Source organism: Prionailurus viverrinus, chromosome F1, assembly GCF_022837055.1.
Source record: "Prionailurus viverrinus isolate Anna chromosome F1, UM_Priviv_1.0, whole genome shotgun sequence".
Lineage (NCBI taxonomy): Eukaryota > Metazoa > Chordata > Mammalia > Carnivora > Felidae > Prionailurus > Prionailurus viverrinus.
Genome location: NC_062577.1, coordinates 15,527,177 through 15,552,231, shown reverse-complemented (window position 1 = coordinate 15,552,231; position 25,055 = coordinate 15,527,177). Strand labels below are relative to the sequence as shown.

General features: G+C 37.8%; 1 protein-coding gene and 1 pseudogene across 4 annotated transcripts in view; one reads left to right on the top strand and one right to left on the bottom strand.

The window, feature by feature from the left end:
- The window catches only part of COP1 (COP1 E3 ubiquitin ligase), a 259,112-nt gene that overhangs the window by 35,754 nt on the left and 198,303 nt on the right, over positions 1 to 25,055 (top strand). For 3 of the 4 annotated variants that reach the window (XR_007148125.1, XM_047840423.1, XM_047840425.1), the window contains exons 3-6: positions 6,584 to 6,681; positions 12,410 to 12,486; positions 13,785 to 13,904; positions 21,885 to 21,953. Coding sequence is in view for 3 of the 4 variants with exons in the window: in XM_047840423.1 (XP_047696379.1) it covers positions 6,584 to 6,681; positions 12,410 to 12,486; positions 13,785 to 13,904; positions 21,885 to 21,953 (364 nt within the window). In the remaining variant the exon portion in view is untranslated. The remainder of the gene's footprint in view (positions 1 to 6,583; positions 6,682 to 12,409; positions 12,487 to 13,784; positions 13,905 to 21,884; positions 21,954 to 25,055) is intronic. The other variant, XM_047840424.1, reaches the window with a different exon arrangement.
- Positions 19,124 to 19,818, bottom strand: LOC125155594 (dnaJ homolog subfamily A member 1-like; annotated as a pseudogene).

Here is a 25,055-nt window from a genome sequence, read left to right as displayed (position 1 = left end):
ACTTTGTAATTAAATAAACCTGGCCTTTTCATTGAGTCCTATAATCTTCATGGTGTGTCCTTACATCATTGTTGGAAAACCCCATTGATTTCGTAAGTATCTGTTTTTCCCTTCAAATAAAAATAGTTTTAAGTTTAGATCCTTGTTATAACTCAAGTTCTGTTGTAACCTGATATGAAGGTGTTTTAAAATACCTACCAGAGAACAGGTTTTGGTAGAATAGAGACCATAAGGTTGGCAGGAACTAGGTAACTTGGAGGCCGGCAGTCCTGTTGTCAGGGTTATGAAACTGTAAGGCATTTTGTACTTTTGTTTAACTTTTTAAATTTTTTTTATTTTTGAGAGAGAGAGAGAGACAGAGCATGAACGGGGGAGGGTCAGAGAGAGAGGGAGACACAGAATCTGAAACAGGCTCCAGGCTCTGAGCTGTCAGCACAGAGCCTGACGCGGGGCTCGAACTCACGGACCGTGAGATCATGACCTGAGCCGAAGTCGGCCGCTTAACCAACTGAGCCACCCAGGCGCCCCTGTACTTTTGTTTAAAGCAAAAGCTCATTATTTATCCTGTTCTATCATGTAATGCGGTGGAACTTCAATCATTAGCAGTAGCCTGTTGGATCAACTCCTTGCTAACTTAACTTTAGCTGGTAATCTGGAGCCAAGCGGTATTGCTGTTTCCAGACTTCATCCAAGTTATTAACACTAAATCAGATTGGACCATTTGAACTGTTTATCCTTTATCCCACTTATAAATGGTAACTCTTTCCTAGTAACAGGATGGAGACACTATTCCCGCTTGACAGTCAGTCTGTTATTAGCTGTTGTCTAACCAAACTTAATTGTATAATGAAAGAAATCTGGCTTCTTTGTGATGTAGAGATAAGGTTTGCTCCTTTTCTTTGGTGCCTCCAGCTTGTCCTCTGCACTTTGCTTCTCAGACCTCATGTCTACCAAGTTCTGATTTACTGTTTCGTTTCATTACAAAGTAATTATAATAGCATTTCTCAGTGTTGTCATCTTTCAGCATATCGGCTTGTCTTTTGGGACTTTTGACTAATCCATCATTTTGCATCTTCTTGTTAGTCTTTTTTTTTTTTCATTTTATTTATTATTTAAAAAATTTTTTTTAATGTTTATTTTTGAGAGAGAGAGAGCACGTGTGTGCATGTAGGTGGGGGAGGGGCAGAGAGAGAGGGAGACACAGAATCTGGCACAGGCTCTAGGCTCTGAGCTGTCAGCACAGAGCCCTACATGGGGCTCGAATTCATGGACCATGAGATCATGACCTGAGGTGAAGTTGGGTGCTTAACCGACTGAGCCACCCAGGTGCCTCTCATTTTAGAGAAAGAGAGAGTGGGGGAGGGGGCAGAGGGAGAGAGAGAGGATCTTAAGCAGGTTCCATGCTCAGTGTGGAGCCTGACGTGGGGCTCAATCCCCATGATCTTGGGATCATGACCTAAGCTGGAATCAAGAGTCAAACACTCCACTGGCTGAGCCACCCAGGTGCTCCTACTCTTTCTTTATACCTGGTTATTATATATGACGACTGGTACTGATTTGTCCTTGCTGTTTTTATAGTCCCCCCCCCCCTTTTGTTTTTGAGAATTTTCTGATTATGCGTAGAATAACAGAATTATTAAAAAATTACTCTGATATTTTTCTGTATGTACTCATCCCTATTTACAGAGAGAAAAAGATATTTATGATAAGGGCTCCATTTATCCTAGTGTCTACAATTACTTACAGAAAAATGAACAGAAACCAGAAAGTTTTTGTGTGTTAGAGGTAGATGAATAGAGGGTTTGAGAAAACATTTGAAGAGGTCTTTGTATGGTTAAAGTGGCATAGTTTTCTGTACATTAGAGGCTGTTCCCAAATAAAAATTATGCTCCAAAAGTTTAAAAAAAACAAGTATATTTATATCTTATAGATAGGTATATACTTAATAAATAGTAATCATACATCTATAGAGAAATGCTCATTTTATTAGACAAAAAAAATTTTAAATATTTATTTTTGAGAGACAGAGAGAGACAGCATGAGCAGGGGAAGGGCAGAGAGAGAGGGAAACCCAGAATCAGAAGCAGGGCTCCAGGCTCTGAGCTGTCAGCACAGAGTCCGATGTGGGGTCAAACCCACAAACCATGAGATCATGACCTGAGCCGAAGTCAGATGTTTCATCGACTGAGCCACTCAGGTGCCCCGAGAAATACTCATTTTAAAAAAATTACTAAAGTATAGTTGACATTATTATATTAGTTTCATGTGTGCAGCATAGTGATTCAATAATTCTCTACATTACTCAGTACTCACCACAATAAGTGTAGTTACCAGCTGTCATCATACAATGTTATTATAATGTTATGACAGTATTCCCTATGCTGTTCTTTTCATCTCCATGACTTACTTATTTTATTACTGGAGGTTTGTACCTTTGAATCCTCTTCACCTATTTTGCCCATCCCTCTCCCTTCTGGCAACTACCAGTTCTTTGTATTTATAGGGGAGTCTGTTTCTGTTTGTTTGATTGTTTGTTCTTTGGTTTTGTTTTTTAGATTCCACATATAAGTGCAATCATGTCGTATTTCTCTTTCTTTGATTTAATTCACTTAGTATAAAATCCTCTGGGTCTGTCCATGTTGTTGCAAAGGGCAAAACTTCAAAGTACTCATTCTTCATTATCAGAAATACACTTAGTAGAGGACATAGACACCCATCTATGTCAGCACACCCTAGCACGGAATTAGTTAATTATAGTTTATTTTTGCGAGAGAAACAGAATGAGAGAGAGAGACGGAGTACAAGCAGGGGAGGGCAGAGAGAGGGGGAGACACAGAATCCCAAGAAGGCTCAAGGCTCTAGCTGTCAGCACAGAGCCTGATTCGAGGCTCGAAGCCACCAACTGCAAGATCATGACCTGAGCTGATGTTGGACACTAAACTTACTGAGCCGCCCAGTTGCCCCAGTTTATATTTTAGAGAGTGAGAGCATGAGCGGGGCAGAGGGGCAGAGGGAGAGAGAAAGAGAATACCCTAAGCAAGCTCCACGCTCAGTGGGAAGCTCAGTGTAGGGGTCCATCCTACGATTGGATGTCCACGAGTTGGATGCTTAACCGATTGAGCCACCTAGGTGCCCCCTGAATAATCATCATCATCATCATCATAATTATTATTTTAAATGTTTTTGAAAGAGAGAGTGGGGGAGGGGCAGAGAGAGAGGGGGATAGAGGATCTGAAATGGGCTCGGCACTGACAGCAGAGAGCCCGATGTGGTGCTTGAACTTACAAACTGTGAGATTCTGACCTGAGCCGAAGTCAGATGCTTAAGTGACTGAGCCACCCATGCGCTCCCTGAATTCTTATTTTTAACAGTTGCAGTGTGAGTAGCTTTTGAAAACTTCTCAGGTAGACCCAGGTATATACCCTTCTATCCTCCCTATTTTGATCACTAGTCTAGATACTTATGCTTCTTTTGGATTCCAAAATACTGCATCTGTGCTGGTGATGGCGAAGTAGAGTTAGTTTTTTCATGCATTCAGTATTTATTTAGTTCCAACTCTAAGAGGGTATTGTGCTAGACATTGAAGGGACAGATGAATTAAAACAAAATTTTGCTTTTAATGAATGAATAGTACAAACACACACACACACACACACACACACACACACACACACACACACACAGATGAGTACAAAATAAGATGGTTACTGTTTCTCAGAGTAGGGCAGATCCACCTGGGGTGGTAGTGAGGCAGTATATGCTATATGGTAAACTTGATTCATTTTGTTGTCGTGTCAGCTTATACTGTGGTATGTAATTTGATGCATTTTCGTTTTATAGCATAGATGGATATTTTCAGTGCAGTGTGGAAAAGTCGGTTAAACTTTTGCTTCTGAGGTCAGTTCCTTCTGGCTGTGTCCTAGTCTGGTTTTTCTTCTAGGAGTGTGGTAGTAAACCTAACAAGGGACAGGATTAGGAGGCTGAAGAGAGGAGAGGAGGACATTCTGTTGGATTCTGGGATAATTGCAGGAATATTGACAACCTCTTTCCCTGGGTTAACAACTCAGCTTGTTCTACTTGTCATATTTGCTCATTTCTATCATTTGGTAAAACCCAAAATGGACTTCTGCTTATCTGTCAACCCCTTATCTCATCTTTAATACCTTCCCAGATACTCTACTTCATGACTTGGTTTTTTTCAACTTGCAGATTTTTTTAAGAGTTAAATCTTGCCATGTGGGAATATTTTCTGGTAATATTAACTCATTTCTGTTTTCCCTAAGCAGACTATAAATGTTTTCATGTTGTGAACATGGAATCTTAATATATTGTAATTGCATATTTGCTTTATGCTTCTAAACATTTAGTATATTATTTCTTTCATTGAAATTTCCATGTAGGAAACTTTCTGGCAGATATGCAGCCTATCTTGTGCTAATACAGTAATCCTAGCCTTGTCATAGTTGCAAGAGGTGATAGTATTTCGGGAATACTGTGCATATTATTTAATATGTATTTGAGTGCCTCTTATGTGCCAGCCGTTTACTCTGATCTTTAGGTCCTTGTGTTGGGCCTAAGACTACTGCTACATTAATTCCGTAGGATGTCTTCTTTTTACTTATCTTGGAAGTAATAAATGGGAGATGAGAAAGTAGTTGATAATAAGAACAGAGAAACCTAATGGATGTAGGTTTCTGTTTTGATAAGGTAGAGTGAAGTAAGATATAAAAATTAAAAATTTATAGTAATGTGAATACAGAATAAAAGAGGTGCTATCTTTTTAGGAATCATCTTTCAAATCACCCTTAGAATTTCTTACAAATAATTTTTTTCTGATGGTTAGAAGCAGTACTGTTTTACTATAGACACTTGTAAACATCTACAAAGAAAAAATTTCCTATAATTATATGATCCATCATTAACATAATGATGAATGTCTTTTTTGGTTTATTTTAAATGTACACATATTCAGTTTTTAAAAATAGAAATGAGATTGTACTGTATGCACTATGTTAGAGATTTTTTTTAGTCAGTAGAAACTGATATGGTAACTTCTGTTAAAAATTTTTTTTTCATATTTATTTATTTTTGAGAATCAGAGAGAGACAGAGCACAAGTGGGGGAAGGGCAGAGAGAGAAGGAGACACAGAATCCGAAGCAGCTCCAGGCTCTGAGCTGTCAGCACAGAGCCCGATGTGGGGCTCAAACTCATAAACTGTGAGATCATGACCTGAGCCGAAGTTGGACACTTAACCAACTGAGCCACCGAGGCGCCCCTAGTGAATTTTTTTTCACGTCAGTTTGATATTTCTCTGTGGTTTAGTAGAGCAGTATTTAAAAAGTGTATTATAATAAGACAATTGTAAAAAGTCAAACATTACAGAAATGCATAATGTAAGGAAGGAAAAATTTCTCGTAATCTTATTTCTCTAGGTATAAATATTAATAGTTATTAGATTATTTTTCATGTCATATTATGTATTGCAATATGGTTTTTTTCATATGTATTGCATTGGGTTGATGTTTACAAAACTAGTCAATTTAGTCCTAGTGTTTTGGTTGCTTCTAGTTTATTGCTATTTACAGATAATCTTAGACACTTTTCTGTGTATATACCTCTGCTCACTTCCTTAGGATAAACTCCTAGAAATAAAATCATTACATCAAAGGAAATGTGCAACCGTAAGGTTTTCCATACTACTTGGCTTCTGGAAATGTGATACTTAGATTTCCTTCATCAGTACACGAGGTTGTTTAACAATTCTTTTTTTTTTTTTTTTTTTTAATGTTTATTTGTTATTGAGAGAGAGACAGAGCGCAAGCAGGGGAGGGGCAGAGAGAGAGAGAGGGAGACACAGAATCTGAAGCAGGCTCCAGGCTCTGAGCTGTTGGCACAGGGCAGAGAACCCAACGTGGGGCTTGAACTCACAAACCGTGAGATCATGACCTGAACCAAAGTCGGACACTCAACCGACTGAGCCACCCAGGTGCCTCAAGGTTGTTTATATTTACATGTGCTCCTTAACTTTGACCATATTTTCTTTATTTTTCCATTCTGTTTGGTAAAAACTAATATATAATTTAAAATCAATTTTTTTATTCTACTGAAGGTGGTGATTTTCTCATGCTTATTCACTACTTATTGACTAATGTTTCTTACTGATTTTTATGTTTTTCTCTTATTTTCTTTTTTTATTTGAATGTGCTCTTTTTGTATTAAGGTTATCAGGACTCCAAGAACATGAATGGTTTATTTGCTTAACTAAATCATAGGCATTTGCTTTTCTTGGTATTGTTTGTTATATAACATTTAAATTGCGTACACTTGAAAGTTAGTACATTTTTAAACATTCTGTATCCAGTAGACTTGTTATTCAAGTTCATTTTTAAACAACTTTTGTGTACTATTATCTAATAAATGCCCTATATGTCTTTATTATGAAAAAATATAAGCTGAAATAAATTTGATAACATTACTTGTTTTAAATGAGAAATAGAAGACTAATAGGCATTATTCTGTGACCAGTTTTATTAATTCTTCACTGATTTAATGAAACCTATTTTATTTTTTTTCTGCTAATAGCTACAAGTGTATTCATCAGAGTTTGGAGGATAATAATAGATGTCCCAAGTGTAACTATGTTGTGGATAATATTGACCATCTGTATCCTAATTTCTTGGGTGAGTCTCTGGAATGATTCTTTACTTGTAAAAACATTTTAGCCCCAAAGTGTTGTTGGCACTAATTTGTTAGAAAACCGTTTAGAGGTAAAGTGAGTCTCTCTCCTGTCACCTGGGTGCTTTCCTCAGCCTTCCTTGGGTTCTGGTGTATTTTCCATACCGTGTGTTGTCAGTTCTATATTTTAGTATTTTTAATTGTCATAAAAAAAGAAAAATTGACAAAACTCTTATTTCTTACATAGATGGCTGGACAGAATGTAAGGCTAAAGGGGAATGCCAGAGGTCCAGAACAACTGTATCTTTATACAGTGTTGTGCATTCCTGCTGTTTGTGATTCTGGGGCAGAAGTGAGAGTCTGGGGAGGAAAGAACTTGCAGAAGGAACTTAGGAAAAGAAGAAATACTGAGCGGTAGGATACTCTGCAGGACTGTACTTTATGGGCTAGGTTAGGCAGAAGGGAAGTGAAAGTCCTACAAAGCAGAATCCTTTGTCCCTGAACCTGGAAACATGGGTTGATGCTGCTATGTGGGTTTCTAGAATCACTTTTCTATCAGTTGTTACAACTTTGGAACACTTCTTTTGGAATGGTTAAATACAGAAAGAAATATAATGTTCTGACAATTTTGGCATTTACTAGGATTTTCAGGCAATATTCTTCAATGAGTCCAAAAGTTATGTGAATTTCTAAATAGAGCACTGTATACTAGTATGGAAGGAATTTTAAAATATAGTACTGTGTTAGTTAGAAAGTGATTTCACGTTTTAAGTATATTCTCACATGTATCCAGTGAATAGTGAAGTCACAATTACTGATTTTCTAACCTAGAAATTATCTTGGTGATGATTAGGTTTTAACCTTCTCTTTTTATGGATAAATTTTGGTTTTGGATAATAGGAATATTTGTTTTGTTTTATTTTATTTTTTTCAGCGTTTTTTTTTTATTTATTTATTTTTGGGACAGAGAGAGACAGAGCATGAACGGGGGAGGGGCAGAGAGAGAGGGAGACACAGAATCGGAAACAGCCTCCAGGCTCTGAGCCATCAGCCCAGAGCCTGACGCGGGGCTCGAACTCACGGACCGCGAGATCGTGACCTGGCTGAAGTCGGACGCTTAACCGACTGCGCCACCCAGGCGCCCCTGTTTTGTTTTATTTTAGAGAGAGAGAGAGAGAAGAGAGTGTGTGCATATGGGGAGAGGAGCAGAAGGAGAGAGAGAATCATTTTTTTCTAAATTTTTATTTTGAGAGACAGAATCGGGGGAGAGGGGCAGAGAGAGAGGGAGAGAGAGAATTCCAAGCAGGCTCTGTGCTTTCAGTGCTAAGCCCAAAGCAGGGCTCGATCCCAAGAACCGTGAGATCATGACCTGAGAGCCCAAAATCGAGTGTCAGAGCTTTACCAGCTGAGCCACTCAGGTGCCCAGTGAGAGACAGGGAGAGAGAGAAGGAGAGGGAGGGAGAGAATGTTAAGCAGGTTCCGCGCTCAGCATGGGGTCTGACTTGGGCCTTGATCCCACAACCCTGGGATCATGACCTGAGCTGAAATCAGGAGTTGGATGCTTAACTGACTAGGCCACCCAGGCACCTCTTGCACCTTTTTTATTGATAGGTTACAACCCTTTATTTATTTTTTTATTAAGGTTTTAAAAAATGTTTGTTTATTTTTGAGAGAGAGAGTGAGAGCAGGGGAGGGGCAGAGAGAGAGGGAGACAGAATCTGAAGCAGGTTCTAGGCTTTGAGCTGTCAGCAGAGCCTGACATGGGGCTTGAACCCATGAACCTCGAGATAATGACCTGAGCCGAAGTTGGATGTTTAACCGACTGAGCCACCCTGGCGCCCCAGGACCCTTCATTTTTATTACTGTGCATTTACTTCATGGGTGAAGAGTTGTGGTAGACATTTTCTATAGCAGTGGTTTTTAAAATTTTTTGTCTGGGTGATCTGTATGAAAATTCTGAAAAATGATGTTCTTCCTTGTACATTGATCCCACGTTTAAAATTCGCATCCTCGGGGTGCCTGGGTGGCTCATTCGGTTAAGCGTCCAACTTTGACTCAGGTCATGATCTCGTGGTTAGTGAGTTTGAGCCCATGTCAGGCTCTGTACTGACAGCTCAGAGCCTGGAGCCTGCTTCACATTCTGTGTCTGCCTCTCTCTCTGCCCCTCCTCCGCTCACACTGTCTCTCAAAAATAAACATTAAAAAAAAATAAAATTAGAATCTTCAGTTTTTTTTAATATGTTTAAGTGGTTGTAAAGGATGTCACTTTAGGAGTATTGTAAATATGGTTATTTAAAAGTAAAACTTTTATCTCTTTATTTTTTAAAGTTTAATTTGAGAGAGAGAGAGAGAGAGAGAGACAGAGCACCCCAGTGGGGGAGGGGCAGAGAGAATGGGAAATGGAATCATAGGCAGGCTCTGCGCTGTCACTGCAGAGCCTGATGCAGGGCTCAAAAGTCGTGAACTGGGAGATCATGACCTGAGCTGAAGACAAGAGTCGGACGCTTAACTGACTGAGCCACTCAGGCACCCCAGGATCATCATAGTTTTTAAAAAAATTAATATATAATGGACATATAACATGATGTAAGTTTAAGATTTTTTCTTTTTAAAATGTAAGTATTGGGAAACTTTGCTTACATAAATAAGTTGATGGGGAGTGAAGGAATTTTGGTAACAGTAATGTCACTCAGTTTTTTGACTTTGTTCTGAATTAAGAAATTAAGAAAGAAAGCATTTTGATTTATCCTCAAAAAGAAACTTAATGCTCTATTAGTTAACAAGTCCTTTCTTCAATTTTAATGAAAGCAAAGAATTGGAAGCCAAACACTCAAGAAGGATTTGGCCTTCTGGTCATTATCATTATACGCTTTTTTGTCAAGACAGGTACCTTGATTTTGCCTTTCCTGCCCTAAACACTACACTGTTAGACCCTTTTTCTTCTGACTTTCCTTCCCCCATCTCTTCTTCTACCTTTAATAGCGTTCCATTTAATTCCCTCCTTCTACCTTTTCTCCTCCAACACATTCACTATTCTTTCCATCCTACTTGCTCTTGAGAGCTTGCTTTCTCCTGTCACTGAGAGGCTCCTGTGAGGTGAAGTCTTCCTGTCCCTGTCCTGACCTATTGCCCCATCTGTTGCTGTCTTCCACTCCTGCCAAGACTTGCTCTCTGGCTCCCCCTATCCATCCATGGTGTGAAAGCTCTCTCCAGCTTCCTGCCTCATCTCTCCTCTCTGTATATAAAATTTGTAAATTGAGTTTTCTTACCTCCTTTATGAATGACTTTATTATTCTTTGAAGGGACAACATCAGTGTTACGTTTAAAATCCTTACTTGAAAGGAAAGTAAATAACTAAGAAGGGCACTTGTGATGAGCACTGGGTGTTGTATGTAAGTGATGAATGACTAGAATCTATCCCTGAAACCAATATTGCGCTGTATGTTAACTAAAATTTAAATTAAGAAAAGGAAAGAAAAAGTAAATAAAATATATTAACATCCTTACTACTGCTAAGCAGTGTCCTAAGTGCTTTGTGTAAACCAACTCATTTAATTTTCAGTCCTGTGAGTTGTTGCCCTACTCATTCTTCAGGTGAGGAAACTAAGACACAGAGAAGTTGAGTAACTTGTGTAAAGTTACACAGTCATATTGGTAGAATTGGAATTTGGTCCTAAGTAGTCAGTCTTAAAAGCGTGCGCTTTAACTATACTCTCTTGCTTCTAGAAAGATAGTTGCTAGAATGGAAGTGTTAGCAATAGAAGTGCGTTGTCTGTTCGTAGTACTGTGGCCGTTTTAAGGATCCAGAGAAGTATAATTATGGATATAGAATATCCTTCAAGTTAAGTGGTATACAAGATTTCTCAGTAAAATGCAATGTAGTATACACACAAAGTATTACAATTTAAGTCACAGTTTTTATTCAAATGGATGATTCTGTTACTGAAACATTAAACTCTTACTCATGTACTTCTCTTTATTCCCACTGCATTATTTCAAGCTTTCCTTTCTCTTCCCTGGTTTATAATAGTAACTTTGTGAGATACATCCTAGGCTCTTCAGAATCAGTCTGCCATCTGTCTACATTTCCAGCCTTAGTTTGTAGTCCATTAATCATTAACAGAATCACTATGACCCTGTGTGTCAGCATAGTGATTTTAAGTCATTTTATCTCCTGGTCTCTGATGACTTTCCCCCCTCTTTCTCACACCGTTATCTGAATTCTTTTCCACTTCTTTTTCTGCTTAGTGAACCTCTGTGCATGTTGTGGCCCAATTCTAATGTCACTTTCTATGTGTAGCCTACTCATTTACACTTCGATTCCTCCTTGTCCTGTGTTCCGTGTAAGGCTGTTTCAGCAATAGTACCAATTATCACATTATGTTACAACTCCTGCACCATACACATTTGTCTTCCTACTCAGAGTTGCTTGAGTCTTAGATTGAGTCTTACTTATTGAAGTGTGGATTATTAGTGTGGGCTTGATACCTCTCTGGTTTGTTCAGAAATATTAATCGTTAATAAAAAAAAAAAAGAGGGGCGCCTGGGTGGCTCAGTCAGTTGAGCATTGAGTTCGGCTCAGGTCATGATCTCATGGTTTGTGAGTTCGAGCCCCGCATCAGGCTCTGTGCTGTCAGCTTGGAGCGTGGAGTCTGCTTCCGATTCTGTCTGTCTGTCTGTCTCTCTCTCTCTCTCTCTCTCTCTCTCTCTGCCCTTCTGCTCGCACTCTCTCTCTCAAAAATAAATAAAACATTAAAAGAAATTAAAAAGAAATATTAATTGTTGGATTGTGGTATAGTGGGAAATATTAGATAGTTGGATTCATATCCCAATTCTCTTATATCATATGTGTTACCATGAATGAGTTCCTGATGCTTTCTCTAATTTTCTTATCTCTAAAATGGGGAGAATGACCCATAGGATAATGTCTATAAATTAAAGTGTTAGACTAGTGCTAAACTGGCTTAGTGCTAATTTCTTTTTCTTTATCAGGTTTTTGTTGTTTTTGTTTGTTATTATCAGTTGGCTGTTAAAGACAGAAAAAAAGAATTTGTAGAATTGGTTAATTCAGTGGTTCAGTGATAGTATCAAGTTCTCTCTTTCTGTTCCTCTGTCCCCATTGGTTCTTTGACTAGCTCCCCCCCCCACCCCCCGCCCCAAGACTGCAAGATGGCTCGAAGCAGTTCCAGATTTCCAGTCATACTGGGTTGGGGTGGGACCTGGCTTTTCTGAAAGCATATGGCAGCCTGACACTTGGGAGAAAATTATGTTGTTATTTAAAAAAGAGGGGGGAGGATGGTTTTTGATAGGTAACTGACAGTGTCTGCCTTGATATTTATAGGAAAGTAACAAACAAAAAGAAGAACAAATAAAAATGGTTAGTGCCTACTTCATAGAATCAATCAGGTACCGTGTGGAGGATGAGACGGTCTAATACAGTGAAGAATTGTCTCCCTCCAGGTGCTGATAGTGTCATTGAGATACATACAAGAAAGCATATATTCTAAACAATTCTCCTAAGGCAGTAGTGGTAGTGATAATAGCTGTTGTGGTAGTAGCTGTGGCAAAACTGTTTCAAATTCAATATAAAATGAAAACCTAGCATTTTCTGCTTAGCATCTTTTTAATTTGGGGGCTTTTTAAATTGAGAATTGAACCCATATAAACAGAACACTTAGGTGATGCGTTTAACAATAATCCAAATTGTACTTTTTGTTTTGTTTCTCTTTTCAGTGAATGAGCTCATTCTCAAACAGAACCAAAGATTTGAGGAAAAGAGGTTCAAATTGGACCACTCAGTGAGTAGCACCGTATGTTTCAACTCTTATTACTATTTTTAATAAATTTCAATTTGTTTCTGATGTTTTAAAATTAATTAAAAATTTTTTTTTTTTTTTTTTTGAGAGAAAGAGTGCGCAAGTGAGCAAGTGGCAGAGAGAGAGAGAGAAAGAGAATCTCAGGAGGGGCAGAGGGAGGGGGGAAGGGAGGGAGGGGGAGAGAGAGAGAGAGAGAGAGGGAGGGAGGAAGGAAGGAAGGAAGAGAGAGAGAGAAAGAGAGAAAGAGAAAGAAAGAGGGAAAGAGAGAAAGAAAGAAAGAAAGAAAGAAAGAAAGAAAGAAAGAAAGAAAGAAAGAAAGAAAGAAAGAAGCAGGGCTCACCTGAAACAGGACTCGAGCTCACCCGATGTGGGACTTGAACTCAAGAACCCTGTGAGATCATGACCTGAGCCAGAGTCACATGCTTAACAACTGAGCCACCCAGGTGCCATAATATTAATTACATATCAAAGCTTAGTATATCATTGATTTTTTTTTAAAGGAAATTTGTTTTAAGTTTATTCTATTTAATAAAGAACTTTGTTAACTGCATTGTCCAAAATTTAGTGATTATCTTTTGAATGGTCTTGTGGGATCACACTGAGTCATGTTGGCTTGTAACACATGACATTTAAAGGATTATGTGGCAGGGTGAAACTGTGGTTGGTAATTTGGAAAAACTATTGGAAGATTCTGAATTTAAGAGGATCAATCCCAAACTTATTGAGGGAAGTGAGCTTAAATTAATAACTTACCAAGTACAAAGTTGAAAATATGGCTAGACAGATAATTAAAATCCAAGCACTTATTTATTTATTTATAAAAGTTTATTTTACTTATTTTGAGGAGGGGGTGGGGCAGAGATTGGGAGAGAGAATCCCAAGCAGGGTCCACACTCCCAGTACAGAACCCAACACAGGGCTTTATCCCATGAACCATGAGATCATGACCTGGGCAGAAATCAAGAGTTGGACAATCGACAGAGCCCCCAAGGCATCCAAAATCCAAGCACTTATTTTGAAGGGAATTCTACTGTTAGCTGTGCCCACTTAATATTTGTCTTGAATATTACTTTTGTATCTGTTACCTAAATTCATTTAAGGGAGAAGTAGTGTTTAATTTAGGATTAGAAGGCTAGGAGCCACTTGCTTGGAAGGAGTAGGTTAGAATATTAAAGTATATTTTTTATATCTATGTCATAAACATATTAGGAAGTAGCAGTTAAGGATTTGTTTTAGACTCTCTGAAACAATCTTCTTGAAGTTGCTATGGTTCTTCTTTTCTTCATTTTTAGAATGGCCACAGGTGGCAAATATTTCAGGATTTGTTGGGAACTGACCAAGATAACCTTGATTTGGCTAATGTCAACCTCATGTTGGAATTACTAGTGCAGAAGAAGAAACAGCTGGAAGCAGTAAGTGGTAGCTGAACTTTAAAAAATTTTAACTGGTGTTCTTTATTGCATTGAGAAAGATCTAGAAATGCTTAAAAACAATAGGGTAGTGTCTGCCACTCAGTTCATTCAATTTTATTCTGTAAGAGTATGGTCAAGGTATCACTTCTAACAAATTCCCCCTTTCCAAGTAAAAGAAAAGACAGATGTCTTTTTTTTTTTTTTTAAATATTTATTTATTAAAAAAAAAATTTTTTTTTCAACGTTTATTTATTTTTGGGACAGAGAGAGACAGAGCATGAACGGGGGAGGGGCAGAGAGAGAGGGAGACACAGAATCGGAAACAGGCTCCAGGCTCTGAGCCATCAGCCCAGAGCCCGACGCGGGGCTCGAACTCACGGACCGCGAGATCGTGACCTGGCCAAAGTCGGACGCCCAACTGACTGCGCCACCCAGGCGCCCCAATATTTACTTATTTTGAGAGAGAGAGAGCGAGCGAGCATGAGTGGGGAAGAGGGGCAGAGAGAGAGAGGGACACAGAATCCCAAGTAGGCTCCATGCTCAGCGTGGAGCTCAATGTGGTGCTGGATCCCACCACTACCGTGAGATCATGACCTGAGCCAAAATCAAGAGTCAGATGCCAAACTGACTGAGCCACCCAAGCGCCCTTCTTCTTTTTTTAAAAATTTGTTTACTTGGAGACAGCAAGCAGGGGAGGAGCAAAGAGAGTGGAAGAGAGAGAATCTTAAGCAGGCCCCTTGCTGTCAGCCCAGAGCCCAACGTGGGGCTCAGTCTCATGAACCATGAGATCATGACCTGAGTGGAAAGCAAGAGTCAGATGCTTAACTGACTGAGCCACCCAGGTGCCCCAAGACAGAGTTCTTATATACAACTTACTTGCACTGTCCAGTTTATATTAAGAAAAACTGAGTGATAAGAAAGATGTGAGAAAATACAGCTTCATTTTAATGGAAAACAATTATATTGGTCATTTTTTCTAATATATTCCTTGCCATATCTTCCCTTCTTCACATATGAGATTTAGAAGAGAAAATAGGTACTATTTTTATCTACATAAAATCCTTTCAGCAGGTGTCCGTTGGTGACAGCTGTAGTCTATGGCTTAAATAATTTATAGAAAGATGGGAACTGGAACTATATATGCTGTTTCATCTAATGAAAGTAAATAAATGTAAAATTGCATTTATTTTATGTAAACATAAGCAATGTAAAATGTGATTTTGCGTGTATTAGTCAAGAATGGAATATGATCCATTAGGAGCAACTCTCACCTTAGCAGGAGCAGAGTCCCCGTGACCTAGCTTAAATGAAAAGGAGGGGTAAAGTAAGTGAGTGAGTAGCTGACATATATGAAAAGGAAGAGTTTAACAACCAAAGATGGGGAAGATTGGAACCATAGCTTCTCTGGAGACTATAAGGAAATGAGATCAGTCACTTGAATGTTGTTGGATCTTTGGTGCTTTTCATGTCTGTTTCTTTGGGACAGGTCTGATTTCCTTTTCTCAGATTCTTATCACATGGTGGGTAATATAGTCACTTGTACTTTCTTCATTTGTATTTATGTTTTGAAAGAAAAGGGGCTTTCCTTTCCAGTTTCGGTTTAAAAAATTCTGTGGGTGGATTCTTTATTAACATAGCTTAGATCTGGATTGCATCTGATAGAATGGGAGTCTTTTAGTAGGATGAGGGAATAGCTGAGGTTGTGCTTACCAGAATGGTTCTCCCATGCTGTGTCTTTTTGGGGCACAGGACTGGCAGGAATTTCTCCTGTGTTTTTAGAAGAGGAGGCTTTATCTTTTATTTATTTATTTTCTTTTAGTTTTATTGAGATATGATTGACATATAACACTGTATAAGCTTAAGGTATACAGCATAATGTCTTGACATATATGTATTGTGCAGTGATTACCACAGTAAGTTTAGTAACATCCATTATCTCATATAGATACAGGAGAAATAGAGAAAAAAAAGAAAAAAAAAAGGTTTTTTTTTTTGTGATGAAAATTTTTTAGGATTTACTCTTTTAGCAGTTTTCAAATACACCATACAGTGGTGTTGACTGTAGTCATCATGTATATTACATCCTCAGTACTTATTTATCTTATAACTGGAAGTTTTTACCTATTGATCGCCTTCATCCAACCCCCTCCCCCCTGCCCTGCCATTTCTAGTTAGTACAAATCTGATTTCTATGAGTATGGTGGATTTTAAGATTCCACATGTAAGTGAGATCAATACAGTACTTGACTTTCTCTGTCAGACTTTCTTCATGTAGCATAATGCCCTCAAGGTCCATTCATGTTGTTGCAAGTGGTAATATCTCTTTTATTCTCATGGCTGAATAGTATTCCATTTTGTATATATAGCCATGTCTTTATCCATTCATGGTTGTAGACACTTAGGATGTTTCCGTTTCTTGGCTATTGTAAATAATGCTGTAGTATACATGGGGGTTCAGATGCCTCTTCAGCCTAGGGATTCATTTGTTTGGATAAATACTGAGAAGTAGGATTACTGAATCATATGGTAGTTCTGTTTCCAATTTTATTTTCCTTAAGAATGCCCAGAAGTTTGATTCAAGGTTCAGAGATTGTGGCCAGGCTGCCCATCTCATTGCCCAGCACCTCTGTCTCCAGCATTGGCTTTGTTTTGCTTTTGCTTTTGTTTTGAAAAGTGAGGGAGGATTCTTAACGTGAACTTCTTTTCAGAACTGCCCTCCCAAGGGTCTCCTTATGCCTCCAGCAATGAGGTGTTTGAATTGGTCCTTTGGTGCTTGTCAGCCACCTTGTGCAGAGAGGTTTCAGTAGCTTGCAGTGAGACTGGTCCTTCTGTATTTCAGGGATTTGCTCCATCACAGTTTTTATCTCCAGATACCTGGGACACAGTGCCTTGTATATCTGAAGGCCAAGTGCACCAGGGAAGCCATGTAGCCATGGTGCTGCCTGTGTACCTAGAAGCCTTCCAACAGATATGTGGTGAAAAGCCACATGACTATTTTCAATTTTTGGGAAGCCTCCATATTGTTGTTTGCCACAGTGGTCGTACCAGTTCACATTCTCACCACTAGTGCACGGGGGCTACCTTTTCTTGACATCCTCACCAGCATTTGTTAGCTCTTCTCCTTTTGATAATAGCCATTGTATCAGGTATAAGGTGATATCTCATAATGCTTTTGATTTACATTTCCCTGACGATTTGTCAGTTATTGGCTGTCAGCGTAGAGCCTGATGTGGGGCTTGATCAAGACCATGACCTGAGCCAAAATTAAGTGTTGGACACTATTAATTTTTTGATTGGATGCCAGGAATTGTAAATTTCATTTTGTTTAGTGCTGGTTTTTTTTTCCTTTTACTGTATACACTCCTGAGCTTTGTTCTGACACAAGTTAAGTTACTTGGAAATAGTTGGATTCCTTTGAATCTTTTTTTTAAGCTTTATTAGGTGGTAACAGAGGAAATTTTTATTTTTTTATTTTTATTATTTTGTTTTACTTTTTAAATTTACATCCAAATTAGTTACTATATAGTGCAACAGTGATTTCAGGAGTAGATTCCTTAATGCTCCTTACCCATGTAGCCCATCCTGTCTCCCATAACCCCTCCAGTAACCCTCTGTTTGTTCTCCATATTGAAGAGTCTCTTCTGTTTTGTCCCCCTCCCTGTTTTTATATTATTTTTGCTTCCCTTCCCTTATGTTCATCTGTTTTGTGTCTTAAAGTCCTCATATGAGTGAGGTCATATGATGTTTGTCTTTCTCTGACTAATTTTGCTTAGCATAATACCCTCTAGTTCCATCCACGTAGTTGCAGATGGCAAGATTTCATTCTTTTTTATTGCCGAGTAATACTCCATCGTGTATATATATATATATATATATATATATATATATATATATATATATATATATATACCACATCTTCTTTATCCATTCATCCATTGATGGACACAGAGGATATTTTTATGTAGGCTAATTTTGCCCGCCCCCCCCCCCAAAGCAAACTTTTTGAGTATTCATTTTGTTTATTTTTGCTTTGTAATCAGTATATTAAGGAAACATTCATACATGTCAAGAATTGCTTAATTCTGATATCCAGATTTAAGCTTGCGAACATGACTTTTAAACCTACAATTAAAGCTATTCATTGTAATTTGCTATACTAGCAACATTAAATTACAGTTACTTGGAGCATTAGTTAAATGGTTTAAAGTGACACCTTCCTATCTCATACATGGAAATTAACTTCTCCATGAATGTCTCCTCACTCTAAGTTTCCCTGCTGCCGAAGTCATTATTCTGAAGCTTATCATGGTCCAAAGAAAAGGGAAAAGAAGCTTAATCCGAACTGAGATATATATATGTGTATATATATATTAAAAAAGAAAAAGATGGCACAGCAGAAGGGGAATGCCATTGTACGAGTGCAGGCCCTCAAGCAGCAGTAAACTCCTTCTTTAGAAAGGTGTCCTTTCTATCACTGGAACCAGAGGCCAGATTACATAGCATACCTTTTTCAAGTAACTGTTCAGGCAATAGAATAAATGCAGAGGCATCATATTGAATCCCACTTAATATAACTACAGACAATACTTCTACAAATCAAGTTCTTTGATTACCAATTAAGTACAAGTCTTACCTTCATAGCTTGGTCATACACTGAAGTCAATACATACACTTAGCATTTTAGTCTAATCTGTTTCATGTACATAGAACTGAAATCAGTTACAAGGTATGGCCTAACAAATGCTGGGGGGGGGGGTTTAAAAAGTAGTTTTAACAAGTGCTAAACAGATTTATCTTGTACACTGAAGTCATCATACATACAGCAAAGTCAGAGCTTTTATATTTGAGTTTATTCTTCATTTAACTTAAAAAAAAATTTTTTTTTTACATTTATTTATTTTTGAGAAACAGACAAAGCATGAGCAGGGGAGGGGCAGAGAGAAAAGGAGACACAGAATCTGAAGCAGGCTCCAGGCTCTGAGCAAGCGGTCAGCACGGAGCCTGTTGTGGGGCTTGAACCCACAAACTTTGAGATCATGACCTGAGCCGAAGTCGGATGCTCAACCGACTGAGCCACCCAGGTGCCCCTCTTCATTTAACTTTTAAAACACTACTATAGTTGAATATTAAAAACAACAGGAAGTAGTGAGCTATGATTGTGGTCCTTCACTTACTCGCTACTGTGTAGAGCATGCCAGCAGTGTTATTCACCAGTCCTGTTAAGAGGTTTGACACTGAGCATCACCCCCAGGAGGACGTTCATCATCCTCATGTGCTTCTCCATTGTAATGGTGCCATCTTTCTGATTTGGATCAAAGTCCACCAGTTCTACCTGGTCCAATTCATCAGTCTCTACTACTTCCTTCCTCTCAGGTAAGAGTTTTTCCAGTATAGAGAGTTTGTCAGGAGAGAAAAAGCCTTTCTCAGGAAAGTTTACCTTAAATGTGACGATTAGGTGACCTTTTTTCATATGGTCTATGATAAATTGGCATGCCTTCATTTAGCACACCCTTGATATCTCCATGCTTGACAATCTCACGTGGAATGAGAGGTGATGACGGTGGTTCAGTTGTCAAGAGTAGATATTGTCTTTTGAAAGCCACACAGTGCTTCAACCAGCTGTATATCCATACATATGAAAAAATCTCCTTGTCCAGTGAAAACAGCATGGTCTTTCTGATCTAAAACAGTGATGATATCTTCTGGTTCCAGTCTTGATTCTTGGTCTCCTTCACCGTGGAATGTTATCTTCTGGCCATCTTTCATGCCTATGTCATGATTCTAGAATCTTCTTTTCTTGAACTATCATCCTCCCATTGCAGCTTTTACATCTGTCTTTAGGTCTGATCCCTTTCCCATGGTCCTAGCACTCTGTGCACACAGATTGAATTTGTTGAGCCATTCCAGGTCCCATCTGGTGAAAAAAAACTTTATTTCTTTCTGTTTAAAAAGTTTATTTTTTTATTTTGAGAGAGCCTTTGAGCATGAGTGAGCAGGGGAGGGACAGAGAAAGAGGGAGAGAGAAAATTCCAAGCAGGTTCCATGCTGTCAGCATAGAGTCCAATCCCACGAACCTTGAGATCATGACGTGAGCCCCTTGAGACCATGAGCTGAGCCGAAATCCAGAGCTGGGAGCTCAACCGACTGAGCCACCCAGGTGCTCCCTATCTGATGGATTCTTACTTGCATCCCAGTATGTTGGTAATTGAGACAGCATTGTGCCACTCCTTTCCTACAACCTCAGCCTTCATATTTGTTGCAAATCACATTCTTTTGCAGAGCTAGTTTTCTATCTTGAGAAAGAGAAAGAGAGGGGAGGGGCAGAGAGAGACTAGGAGAGACAGAGTCTCAAGCAGGCTCCATTTATAGATAATCGGTATAAAAAAGTCCTAAGAAGGGTGCCGAAGGGTATTTGTCATCATTGTTGGGACACAGAGCCTTGATGAGTTTGTTCTGTGTGATAGTTCAACTTTTCAGGAATGTGTCTAAGGTTTAGTAAATACCACTTTGTTTTGCAGGAAAACAATTCACTTTCAAATTTTCATGATACTATGTTTTAAAAATTTATTCACTTGTGAGACATTAATTCAGTTATGTTAATCAGAATATCCTAATGTGATTGCTTCTTTATATTTGTTCTCCCTTGTCCTTATTGTCTTGACTTAAACATTTCATTGATCTGTTTTGCCTTTTACCCTTTAAAATATGAAGAACCCTCTCCTCATAGGGGATAGACTCTGGGAGTGGGTGGCCATGCCTTTTTGTGATATGTATAATATTTAGGGATTTGTCAAATTTTGACTGGCTTATTCTTATCATCTGGGGACTTGGTTTTATTTATTTATTTTATTTTAGAGAGGCGGGGAGGGGGAGAGGGAGAGAGAATCTTAAGCAGGCTCCACACTCAATGCAGAGCTGGGTGCAAGGCTCAATCCCAAGACCTGCGATCATGGCCGAAATCAAGTAGGTTGCCTTACTAACAGCCATCCAGACGTCCCTGGAGACTTGCGAAACAAAGGTTCTTGGAATATTTTCTAGAGTAACAGAATCAAATATAATTGTCCCTATTTGTTTTAACAAATACCCCCAGACAATTCTGTTGCATAACAAGGTAAATGAAAGTTTTATTATTTTTTGTTATTTATTTTTGTTTGATTTGGAAATGATTTTCTGGTCTTTATTATTCTTCTTTTGAGATATATAAGAAATTAGAGTTACCTTTGTTAATAAACTATCTCATTCCATTTTTAGCTTTTGATGCTCTTTTTACATATATTCATTCATCAGTTTCACCTGGAATTCCTTGTTTCTTTGTGTGAATTTTAACAGTAACAGATAAATATTTGCAGTTTTATATTTTATACCCAGAAACTGTCAAGTTTATAATTATCTTTTATCTATTACATGTTTGTTTCACTTAACAATTCAGATTATTTAGCTCTTCCTTCATTTGATTATATTAAAATATTTGTTCTTAAATGTCTGATTCTTGACTGAACTTCTCTATGGACATATATTCTCACATTTGTGTGAGTAGGTAATAGCCACAAATAGTAAGTTTCATTTCTAAAAGGTATGAATTCCTTCCCAAATATTATTCTGCCTTTGGAGAAAGTGATTTTAGTTTCCAGGAACTATGTTGAATCCACTATGATTTTTGTCTTGGTGTTCTCTTAGTTTGGTTGGAAGAGAATGCTAGGGCAGATAACAGAATTGCCATTTTCTGTAAGCAGTTTTTTCAGTATGGTAGGTGAGAAATGTAATTTAAAACCCCTGTTTCTTAAAATGAGTTTTAGTTTTGGGGAAATGGCTTCTTTTTAAAAATACCAGTTAGTAAATCAGAAAACTGATTAATAGAAGTTATAGGCTGATTTAAATGGATGCATGAAGTTGTTTCATACTGGTTATACTGCAGTGTTAAAGAAAACTTTGAACTCATAGTCATGTTTTTAAAAGAACAATTATAATTTTCTGTTATAGGAATCACATGCAGCCCAACTACAGATCCTTATGGAATTCCTCAAGGTTGCAAGAAGAAATAAGAGAGAGGTATATTATTTTGTATGCTTTACATAATGTTTCATTTACTGTTGACTATTCCTATTATTGCCCATTTTTGTAAAGACATTTCATGCTCAAAAGTTTATTTAAACATTTAAAAAAGGCTTTTGAGTTGTAGGCAGTTTCCTTATGCTTTGTTATTTTAACTTTTACCTTTGGAACTTGGTACTTTGTTATTATTTTTAAAACATTTTTATTCTTTATTTTTTACTTTTTTTGGATACTTTATCATTATTTTTTAATGTTTGTTTATTTATTTTGAGAGAGCACGTGAGCAGGGGAGGGGCATAGAGAGAGGGAGAGAGAGAGAGTCCCAAGCAGGCTACGTGGGGCTCGATCCCATGGATCTTGAGATCATGGCCTGGGCCAAGATCAAGAGTCGGATGCTTAACTGACTGAGCCTTCAGGTACCCCTACAAATTGGTACTTTAAAAATCCCTTTTTGGAGATGTACTGAAAAGTTTTCTGTAGGATTGAATACAGTGACTTACCTCAAAGCTCTAAAGAACAGAAAATAGAATTATCAAATGACACCCTGAAAAGAGAACTTCGGAACTTTAGATAATAAAGTCTTAGGTATTTTTCTTATGGCAGAAATGTATGCTGGGGGGAAAAACAGGCAAAAACATAGCTGCCTATTTGGAACTTGGAAAGTATGTCATGCAGGATAGCTAAAAGGTAATTTTTTATTAATAATCTTATAATCAGGATTTTTTTCATTTGACATTTATAAAATTCTTCAATCATTTCACACTTGTACAAAATATGGGAAAATCAAAGGCAAAATTCTGTATTATGGGGAGAATGCCAATATAACTTCAAAAAGGAGTTCTACATTTAAATTCTGAACTGTCCTCAAATCTCTTATATTTTTATTTTAAGATTTCTAAGTAAGATTTTTTTATTCACCTAGAAAATACATGTAATGTCTATTATGTGCTCAGTTCTAGGCCATCTGTTTTTGAAACTAAAGAGAAATGTTTTTATTGTGATGAAGTATGGTTAGTGTATGTTGTCAGAACTTTACATTATCTTAGTTTGATGTTTCCTTGTTTCGATTATTCGTGATATCTGTTTTTACTTTTTCTTACTTTGTTCCAATTGGATTTTCCTGTACTATGATACTGTTGATAGCTAAATATTCTTTATCTGGGTTTTCACTTGTTTTCTTAAACTTAAGCTTTACTGAGCTAATAATTGTGGTTTTAATATGTCTATTAACAAAAACATTTTCATTATAAATTTAAAATTTATTCCTCTCTTTTTTTCTTTTGGTGGCTACTTAAACTTTGATCTGCATAAGAATCACCTGAAGATAGTTAGAATCCAGGTTCTGATTGGGGGTGTATTTTGGAGCCCCATAGTCTGCATTTCTAGGAAGCTTCAGGTGATGATGATGTTGGTCCTTGGACCACACGTTGCGTAGCAAAGCTGAAAATTTTATGATATATGGAAATAAAATTATTACTTTAATATGTACACTCAACATCTTTTTGCTATAGAAAATTCTTTGGAAAAGTGATAGTTTTTCATATCACATACATACCTCCCAACTTTTTAAGACAGAATGTGAAATTGTTTTGCAGTAGTTTCATACATACGCTTCTTTCTGCCTTGGACTTTAAACTCATTGAACATGGGATTAAGTACATGAGGAATTACGTGATAATGAATGAGTAAATGACTCAATTAAGTGTGCAGTCCAAACATGAGGGTGTCTGAGGGTTAAGTAAATGGCTGGTCATTATCTGTGTCATGAATTATTATTAAAAGTTTTTGTTTTAATGTTTATTTATTTTTGAGAAAGAGGCAAAGTGTGAGCCAGGGAGGGGCAGAGAGAGAGGGAGACACAGAATCCAAAGCAGGCTCCAGGCTCTGAGTTGTCAGCACAGAGCCTGGTGTGGGGCTCGAACTCACGAGCCATGAGATCATGACCTGAGCTGAAGTCAGACGCTTAACCTACTGGGTCACCCAGGAGTCCCTGTGTCCTGAATTATTTAAGGTTTTTATTAGACCCTGGTTTTTCACTGCTTTTCTAGGGGTCTGTTAATGCTTGCAACAAAATTGTTAGATTTTAAAATGTCTCAGGTAATAAAAGGATACAGTATATAACTCTAAAAAAACTGTGAAGATCCTGAGACTATTACCTTACTAGCAATCTCACAAGTTAGCCTGTAACACTTTCATTTGTGCTGTCAGTTACATGAGACTTCTGGGCTGGAGATAGAGGATTTTATTGTGGGCACATTTGGTGCACCTGCTTCATGTTTGTATGTTTTCTCTGAACCTCAAGTCTCACCAGGGTGTCGTAGAGATGCGCTCAGGCGAATGCTGCACATACAGTGTATTTATGTAACAACAAAGGAGCCCCGAGTTTGAGAAATCCCAGGCTTTTAAAGGGGTCTCTGGCAAATGTATCTAGTCTTTGCCCTGCAGGGAGATACTATTTTTATCATATTGATCAGAAAATAAATCTGCCCTCTGTCACGGGCAAATTCACTATTTCTGTGTTTGCTGTAGAAACATCCTTGAAAAGATAATTTGGAACTAAAGCTATGACAGGATGTTCAGAAATGGGAGAGATCAACAGAAAATTATTTTCTAGTAAATAATTCATCCTTGTGACTGTAATTTTTCCTCTCTCGGATGTGGTGGTTGAGGGCCTCTAATAGTACCTTCTAGGATACCGCTTTTGATCCATAGCTCTTAGTATCTGTGTTCCTGTGTTTTTGCAGTTAAATGTCTGGGTTAATTGTACTGTAGAATTTTATAGTTTGACTTCAGATTGATCTTTGTGATTGAATGATTTCTTTTTCCATTTTGAACCATATTTTCTTACTGTGGGCAATTTAACTATGAAGTGCACTAGTTCTAAGTACTTCTGGATATTGATAATCTATTTTGTGCATTGATTATATTGTTATTACTACATTTTGGTTTTCTTTGTTGTTGTGCCCATGCTTTGAGTATTTCAGGTTTAATTATGTAAGAGACACTGAGGAGCAAGGTTAACAAAGTTTAAAACATTTGAAAATTTAGTGCTATGTCAATAGACTTTAAAAATTTATCAGTTACTTTGATTGAATTTCA